Source organism: Chenopodium album, chromosome 15 (assembly GCF_948465745.1).
Source record: "Chenopodium album chromosome 15, dcCheAlbu1.1, whole genome shotgun sequence".
Classification (NCBI taxonomy): Eukaryota; Viridiplantae; Streptophyta; class Magnoliopsida; order Caryophyllales; family Amaranthaceae; genus Chenopodium; species Chenopodium album.
In genome coordinates, this window is record NC_137848.1 from 45,823,264 (window position 1) to 45,832,518 (window position 9,255).

The window sequence follows — 9,255 nt, forward strand, 5'->3', positions numbered from 1 at the left end:
TGGCTCTGTATATAACACTTATAAACAATTTCAAAGAAATCTAAAATTCCAACACATATATATAACACCTTGGAACATCATGATGTTTTGTTAACTAAAGTTTAAGTTATGATCATTTCAATATTGTATTAGTGTTTGTGTGTACGATATATTCACCTAGCCTTCGACAATCAATCAAAGCCTTAATACCATGAGGTCTATAAATAAGTAGCTGAATATATTTGTGTGTTAAGAAATAATTATTTAAGAAACTGGTTTTGTTGGAAAAAGTAATTGATTTAGAGTGGGAAAACATATAAAAAAATATTGAAGATACTAGGTTTTTTAATAACCAGTCTTTTTAATTTTAACAAAAGATAACAAGTCAACTTGGCTACACATCTAGTGGCTCGATTTGTCTATAGAACAATACCTCGTAGGCCGGTTTTATATATGATATAGACTGTCTCTTTGATATACTTTCGTTTTTTTGGTGGAATGAGGGTACAATTGTACCTCTATGTATCCCTCTAGATCTGCCGCATACAAACAAATATCTTTATGCTTTATGTTAAAAAATATAGTAATGTGGAAAACTATCATTCATCTTAATTTTTATTTTAACTATTAACCTTTTACTTATAGGTAAATAAATGTATTAATGGTTGAAGTTTTACGGAGTAACAAAAATAAAAATACCAATTCTACAAATAAAACTAAATAGATAAAAAAAAACATAATAAAAGTTCCAACATAATTGTCGACTACGGACAAGATTAAAAAAAAATACTTATACGTTTGTGACCGAGGAAGTAGATGCAACAACATGTTACGTACAAGTGTACAACTCTCAATTCACGTACACCTCCTCGATCTCCTTATTTAAATTACTGAATGTAAATAAGCTAATGCAATCATATAAAGTTTACTAATGGCAAGGTGCTAATGGTGGACCGCACAAGCACTTGTTATGGGAAAAGAATACGGGGCTAAATTGCTTTAATCTCCTACCAGTTGGTATCTTCCCACAAAGCTGGTTGAAGCTCACGTCAATTTTTTTCAAAGGCAACTGCCCTAATCGTTTAGGCAACGAACCATAGATTTTGTTATGGCTTATGTTTAGATACTCCAAACTTTGGGGAAGATCAACATTTGAAAAATCAAAGTGAAAGAGATTGTTACTTATATCTATACTGAACAAAGATGAGTTGTTTTTTGAAAATAGAAACGATGCATCACCCGTAAACTTGTTGTCGTTGAGATCTAATAATTGAATGTTAGCCTTTCCAACTGACCTTGGGATCGAACCAGATAATTTGTTGGAATAGAGGGATAAGGAGGTTATTAAAGGGCTTTTGAATGAGCCAAAGGACTCCGGGATGGAGCCTGTGAGTTGGTTTAAGCCTAGGCTGATTGCAGAGATTTTGGGGAGTTGAGAGAGTGAAGACGGGATTGGACCGGTAAGTTTATTATCATAGAGGTAAAGGAACTCTAAGTTTCTCATAAATCCCAAAAAGGATGGAATATGACCGGAGAGATTGTTTGTATGGAGAATAGCGGTCTTAAGCTTACGTAATTGACCAAGTGATGAGGGGATTGGGCCGGTAAGGTTGTAAGAAGTGAAATCGAGCGTTGTAACATGGCCATGTTTATCACAGCCTAAGACACCTGCCCAGTCGTTACAACAATCAGTTTTAGGATCCCAAGTTTTGAAAGCAGAGACATTGTGGAAGTGGTATTTGATATCAAGCAGGGCTTTTTTGTCACTTGGGTTACATACAATGGCCGAGGAAGCTAGGTTTAGGGATGAGAGGAAAAGCAAGAAAGTGTAGCTAAAGAAGAAGAGAGAACATTTTAGTGTAGGAGCTGGCATGGTGTTTTAATTGGTTATAGGATTAAAAAGAAAAGTCTGTGTTTATGATGAGAAGCATAAATGAAAAAGAGTTTCTATATATAGATAGACAACATAAAGATTTGAAGCAACTTAAATTAAATTTAAATCTATATAATGATGTAGGATTGGGTAGCATATAGTGTTTAACTATAATTAAAGCATTGCAAGTGGATAAATGAAGCATGATCAAGTGGACTAAAGGCGGGCGAGTGAGTCATAATGTCCCATTCAAAGTGGCCTCAATGTCTCAATTATGTGATATACTGATATTATTGTGTATAGAGAAGTAAAGACAATGAAGATAGTCAAATATATGGATTTCATTCGGTGGCGATTCTTAGTTTCGAATCCATTCAAGATCAATCTGCCAAAAGCATTTAACAAGCTCGTCATTATTTGAATTATTTAATAAGATGTAATACGTAACCATTATATTAAAATAGTATATTTGCATTACATAATTATTGCTATTTATAGGCGGATTATGGGGGAGATATATCAAGCATGCATTTATGCACCAAAATATATAATGTATTAAGTATTAATTAACTATTAATCACTACTAAAATTCGGCAAATTTGCGACCGTTTTTCTACGACCGTCATGAAAACGGTCACAAAATATGAAATTTGCGACCGGTTTTAAAACGGTTGCAGATTTGCGACCGTTTTTAAAGCGGTCGCAGAGTTACAACCGTTTATAGGTTATAAAACGGTCGCAAAGGTATTTAAATAATTTTTAAAAATAAAATACAAGTCAAAAATAATTCAAAATAAAATAAATGTTGTTGCGACCGTTAGTAGCGGTCGCAAAATGCTACAATTGCGACCGTTTGAGATTCGGTCGCAAAATTACGATCGCTAATATAGGTCGCAAAAGATCTATTTTTTTTTTTAAAAAAAAAGGGTAGTATAAAAGAGGAGCACACCTAACCCTAATCAGTGTACAGCCGCTCCTCTTCCCCTCTCTCATTTCTCTCTCTTCTCACACCTCTCTCCTCTTCCCCTTTCTCTCTCTCTTTCCTCTTCTTTTTCCCCCGACCTGTTTCCCCTTCTCTTTCCTCTTCTCCTTTTCCTTTATTCTCTTCTGCTCTTCCCTCCGTCTGGGCAATAAACAAATTTTTTCTTATTCAAAGAGCAACAAACGAATTATGCTGTTAATTGTCAAATTCGACCATAAAAATTCCAGATCTGGAGTTTTTGTGGTCGAATTCGACCATATGAACCATTAGAGGAAAAAGTATTGATAGAGGTATGTTGATTTTCAGAAAATTTTGTGTGTTGGTTATTCGATTTCTAAGGCTTTGTTTCGTTCTTTATTAAAAAAAATTTGTCGAATTTAGGCGAGTTAAATTCTTTTTTTTTTAATGTGGGTTATATTTATGTTCGATTTTATTTATGTGGGTTTAATTTATGTTTGTTTTGGATTTATGAGGGTTTTATTTCGTTTTTGTTGGATTTTTTGGTCAGATTTTTTGTTCGAATTGTGGGTTTAATTGTTGTGGGTTTATTTTTTTGGGTATAATTATTGGGTTGAATTTTTGGGCGATTTGTTTCTGTTTGATTTTTGTTAATATTACTACGTATGTTTGATTTTCGTTTTGAATTTTGGGTTGATTTTTGTTAATTTTATTTTGGGATTGATTTTTTTGGTTGATTTTGGTTTGATAATTGTTTTATTCTCAATTTTGTGGTTTATTACTTTTATTAATTCGAATTTCCATGTTTTATTCATTCAAATTTTGTCTGATGTTTTTTTTCGATTTTCATTTGTTATTTTTGGGTTTCATTTTCTTTAATTTCAGATTGGTTAATTTTGTTTGATTTTTATGTTTGAATTTTTCGTTAATTTAATTTATGTGGTGGCTGGTTGGGGTTTTCAAGGTGATTGGGTGTGCAGTGTGGTGGGTAAAGGTGGTTGGCTGGAAAGGGCAGTGGGTGGGGGGCCTGGTGGTGAAGAGCAGGGGTGGGTGCGTATTTTCTTTTTTTTTGTTCTTTTTTTTAATTTTTAGCGGTGCTAATTTCCAAAATTGTGACCGCTGCTTTTACCGGTCGCAATTATTAATATTTACAACCGTTTCCCTTGCGGTCGTTGAAAATAATAAAAATGGTCGCAATAAATCTGCAACCATCACACAGTCGCAATTATTTTTAGCGGCCGCTTTTGCTATTTTCTACGATCGTTAGAGGCGGTCGCAAAAACCTTAATTTTTTTTAGTGAATCCCTCCGTTCCCTTTATTAGAAGCTTATTTCTAATATTAATTACTCGCATAATAAACAAAAATCAATACTATATAGTATATACTAAAAGACACACCACTAGTGACACGTGTCATCTCTTGGTGTGTCCTTAGTTATTAATTTTTATATAAAAAAATCTATTATTTAAGGAAACAAATCAATTTCAAAAATAATATTATTTGTTGTATACATTTCATATTAATGTAGTATATTTAAAATAAAAAGATTTCACAAATCTTTCTAAAACAAAAAATTGGACAACTATAAACCAAAAATTATATTCTTAAAAATATTTTGTGATCTGTTTTACAACAAAAAAAAATATTGCTCAGATCTTTTACCTACTTTTATTTTAATTGTGTATTGGAAGCTACAATTAAAATTTAACATATCACATACTTTTATTATTCCTCGACTAATTTATGATTATAATATTGATTTGTCAATAATCTGTAATAACGATCATCGTGCATGGCACATGATCTAACTTAGTAGGCTTCTAATTTAGGGACGGAGGGAATACTAAAACAAGTCATTACTGACATCATTATCTAACACCTATCAATTTCTTATGAAGATCTTTCCAACGAAACAAGTTATGACGTCATCTTTTTAAGTATTTTTCCTATCAATTATCACTAAATAAAGAGCTATGCCCAGTTAATTCAATTTTCAAGTACCAGTGAAGGGGTACATATGTTTTTTCATGTACTAGTTGAGGGGTACATGTGTAATTTCCTCACCAAACAGCAAATGCAAGTTGCAACACAGTAATTGAATTGCTCACCAAAAGTACTAAATAAATAACCACGCTTTTTCAATATATTTTCAGAAATGCCACCATATTAACAAAAATTCGTTTATCTGGCAAATAAACTTGTATTTGCCGCTAAATAAACACTTATATAAAAAATTGATTAAAGTTATAAGAACACAGTTTCCAAATAAATAGTAATAACTACTATTTTTTTTATAGGCAAATTTGTTAAAAAATAAAAAAAAAAAAAAAAAAAAAAAAAAACCATTCAAATGCGTCATTTTGCGAAAAAAAAAATTAAAAAAACTATTGTAAAAGAACCCCAAGTTAAATTTTTTTGTTTAAAACAACCTACTAGCACTAACTCACTTAAGTAACATCTAATTCCTTCTAATCACTCTATAACTCTTGATTAACTATTTAATAGTCAAATTAATTTATAAATTAAAAAAATATAGAAAACCACCACCCTACCATCAGACAACCACCCTTTTCCCCTCCCCTGGCAGCAGCCCTCACCCTCGGCGACCACCTCCCCCCTCCCTAAACCATGGCAGCAACCCCCTTCTTCTTCTTCTTCTTCTTCTTCTTCTTCTTCTTCTTCTTCTTCTTCTTCTTCTTCAATCTCTCTCTTTTTCTCTCTACTCAACCTTCAATGCCTTCAACAAGGGTGGATACTTCCACAAACCCTTCATTCTCCCCTTTCCCAACCCTTTCTTCCAAAGCCCCAAAACCCCAATCCTCTAATTACGCACCACCTCAGCCACGAAAATCACCATCTTTGTTATCAAGAGCCTCAAAATTTTAGAATAGTAAAGGGTAAGAACAGACCTCGAGGAGAGACAAGATAAGTGCATAAGAACACCTTGGCGGTTTTCTACTTCGTTTGTGACGGAGAAGACATGGAATTGGATTATACGGCAACAATTATGGCGATTGGGGCCTGCTGCCAAGGTTTAGGGAGGGGAAGGGTTGCAACGAGGGAAAGGGAAGGGGATCGACCAGCGCAGGAGTTGGGGTCGCCGGGGGTGGGGGTTGCTACAAGAGGAGGAGGAAAGGGTGGCTGTCTGGTGGTGGGTTGGTGGTTTCTATTTTATTTTAAAATTATAAATTAATTTCATTATTAAATAGTTAAGTAATATTTATAGGGTGATTAGAAGAAATTAGATATTAATTATGTGAATTAGTGCTACTAGGTTATTTTAAACAAAAAAATATATAATTTCAGGTTTTCTTTACAATAAAGATTTTAAAAGGTTTTTTTCGCAAAATGATACATTTTAAAGGTATTTTTAACAAATTTGCCTTTTTTATGAAACTTATTCAAATCAAACCTACTTTTCTATAAAGTGGGACTATGTTGCTACCTTTGCATTATTGTGCTAACTAGGTTAAAACCAGTGGATTACACGGTAATTTGAAATAAGTATTCATGTATTAAGACATAATACTACATTTAATTATGAAAAAATAAATTATGTCTAAAATCTTATGCTCAATTTATGTACACTTGGGTGCATGCACCCAGGGTATTTTCATCCTATATAATATTTTTTTATCATTTTAAAATCTTAATTAAAATGAGAAAAAAATATATCAAATAAACAAAAAAACCTACCTTTGAATACACCTACCTCTATGTTGCACCTGGGTGTATATATATATATTCAATAGCAAAAAAATTTTATTAATTAAAAGTCATACGACATCTACAATATATATTCGATGTTAACAAATACATAAGATATTGAATTAAATAAAATTTTCCTTCATAAAAACTATGATCGTCAAGTAGATCTTGCATTGTGCAACATCTCCCGCTTATATCGCTAGAAAATACAGCCTTGTTAGAAAGACAATCTAACGATCCTTTAATTTGTAGCCGTAAGGATGTTTTCCTTTTAATGCATCTGTTTATATTTGAAAACTTGATAACTTTTTCACCAACGAAATAATTTCACGACAACCCATTAGATCTCACTACTAGAAAGTGGGAAAATAGCAACGGACTGGTTTCGATGAACACAAAATTCCGTCAGAAATATCGAAAGTTCCGACGAATTTTTTTCTGTCGGATATTTCAGACAAATTCAACAATTTCGTCCGAAATTTCCGACGAAATATAAACCCGTCGGAATAAATGTACTTTTTGACGGATTTTTTCGTCGGAAATTACCTTTTCCGACGGATAAATATTCCGTTGGAAATTTCCAATGCATTTTTCCGTCAGAATATAATTTATAAAAAAAAAAAAAGAAAAAAATCACCTTTAAAGAAACCCTAAAACCCTTTACTCATTTCCGCCGCTTCACTCTCTTTCCCCTTCTCCATCTCTCAGTCTTACCTCTTCTCTCTGCTCTTCATTCTCCTTCTTTTCTTCATTCTACTTCTCTCTTCTGCTGTTCTTCTTCTCTTCCTCTCTTCTCTTCATTTTCTCTTTCTCTCCTCTCCTTTCCCCTCTTTCAACCACCTCATATCTCCCACCACCACCGCCAACATCGACATCAACATCAACAACAATTTCAATCTAGAATTTTGCCCTTTCTCTCTCTTCTCATGATGAATACAATGGTTTTCAGGACAAATTCGACCATGAAAACTATAGATCTAGAGTTTTCATGGTCGAATTTGGCCTCCTAATCTCAATTTCAAGGTTTTGTGTGGTCGAATTGAGGTATATATCTCTTTTTTTAATATTGTTATTTGTCGGTTTTTTTTTTTTAATATATATGGTTGTGTTGGGTAGTAGCTGTTGGAGTTAATAATTTTTTTTTTCTTTTTTTGTGTGGTTGGCGGTTTTTTTTAATAATTTTTTTCTTTATTTTTTTTGTTATTTTTTGGCTTGTGATTGTGGGTTTCGTCGGCGATGGTGGTGGCTTTTGGTGGGTGGTGGGGTGGTTTGCTTAGGATGGGTGGTTCGACTGAATTTGTTAGGGCTAGGGGGTGGATCTGGTTCGGTTTGGTGGGAATTAAGGGGTTCTGGTAGAGGTTTTGGTGGTTAGGTAGTGGCTGGTGGTACAGGTTAGGTGGGCTGGTGGTACAGGTTAGGTGGACTGCTGGTGGGGGTGGTGGATAGGATTTTTTTTTTTGTATTTTTTTAACAAGTTTCTGACGGATCAGATTCACCCGCTATAAATAAATGGAGGAAAACCTGATTTAAATGGATGACGGACGGATGATGGATGAATGAGTGACGGATCAGATCAGATTCGGATAGGGCTCCAAGTCATCCATCACCTGATCCATCATCCGCTTACCACCCTATCCGTCATCCACCCAATATATATCGAAGAAAAAAGGAAATATACTAATTAGTTGACCCTTCACGAAGTACACTGAGTGCAGTGTATACATTGCTCATGCAAATCATTTTAATCAAACATCCTAATCCTCTTAGTGGTGTAGATAATGAACATAGATCTTCTGCTCTTCTATATATACCCCTTTTAATTGCTATCAACCTTGCCATTTCCAATAACTGTTAACTTGTTAAGTGTTTGATTGCACAAGGTCAAGAAAACCCAAATTAAAGAAGGAGCCAAAGATAATGACGATTAGTTAATTAATGTTGTATGTCATTTTTAAATTACTTATTTTATTATAATTATTAATTTGAAGAGAAGTTTATTTTATTATCGTTATCACCCACTAAGCACCCGATCATCCGTTTTACCCGTAGATAATGGATAGAGCGGATATGGATGACGGGTTAGACGAATGACGGGTGGATCGGATGGACCGGATGGATGAGGGTGAAGCTCCATCTGACCTGAATCCGATCCATTGCCATTCCTAATTTATACACGCAGATTATCAAAATCTTTGTATGTAGTCTAAGTCATTCTTTTTTTTAGGATGCCCACCCGGTTCACCAAGTGTTAGCTCTGACTACATCCGGATCTGACTTGAGTAGTGCACACCTGGCATATGGTAGGTAAGGCTCCCAATAAGAGTTTTTGCATACGGTGTGGCTCGAACCAGAAACCTCCCTTAAACGACATCAAGTTGCTTACCAGTTGAGCCAACTCTTATTGGTTAGCCTAAGTCATTCTACCAATGGTGGTTTCATCTTACAATAATGTGTATCTTATATGCACCAGCACCTTATTTTGTATGGCCATATGTAGCCCCTATTTCATTAAAAGCACAACGACACGTGTGACAACACATGCCAAAACGCCAATAACATACTCCACTTATTAATGTTTCGAATTTCCTTACCTTGTAATAAAAAAAAAAAAAAAAAAAAAAACACCCTAGTGTGTGTCCCGGACGATGCCCCATATTGCAAGTTTGAACTTTGTGCTTCTTTAATTTGATAAATTATATTCAACTATTTGTATACCTAGTGAATGATCTAGGCATTGCCTCAGACGTTACGGTT

The 9,255-nt window shown here is 34.0% G+C and overlaps 1 protein-coding gene across 1 annotated transcript; it reads right to left on the bottom strand.

Annotated features, from left to right (window-relative positions):
* Positions 1-686: 686 nt before the first annotated feature.
* LOC145582341 (polygalacturonase inhibitor 1-like) lies at positions 687-1,885 on the bottom strand. The gene has a single exon (XM_081639347.1). The coding sequence runs from the start codon at positions 1,850-1,852 to the stop codon at positions 908-910; it is 945 nt and encodes a 314-aa protein (XP_081495473.1). The 5' UTR covers positions 1,853-1,885; the 3' UTR covers positions 687-907.
* Positions 1,886-9,255: the final 7,370 nt, after the last annotated feature.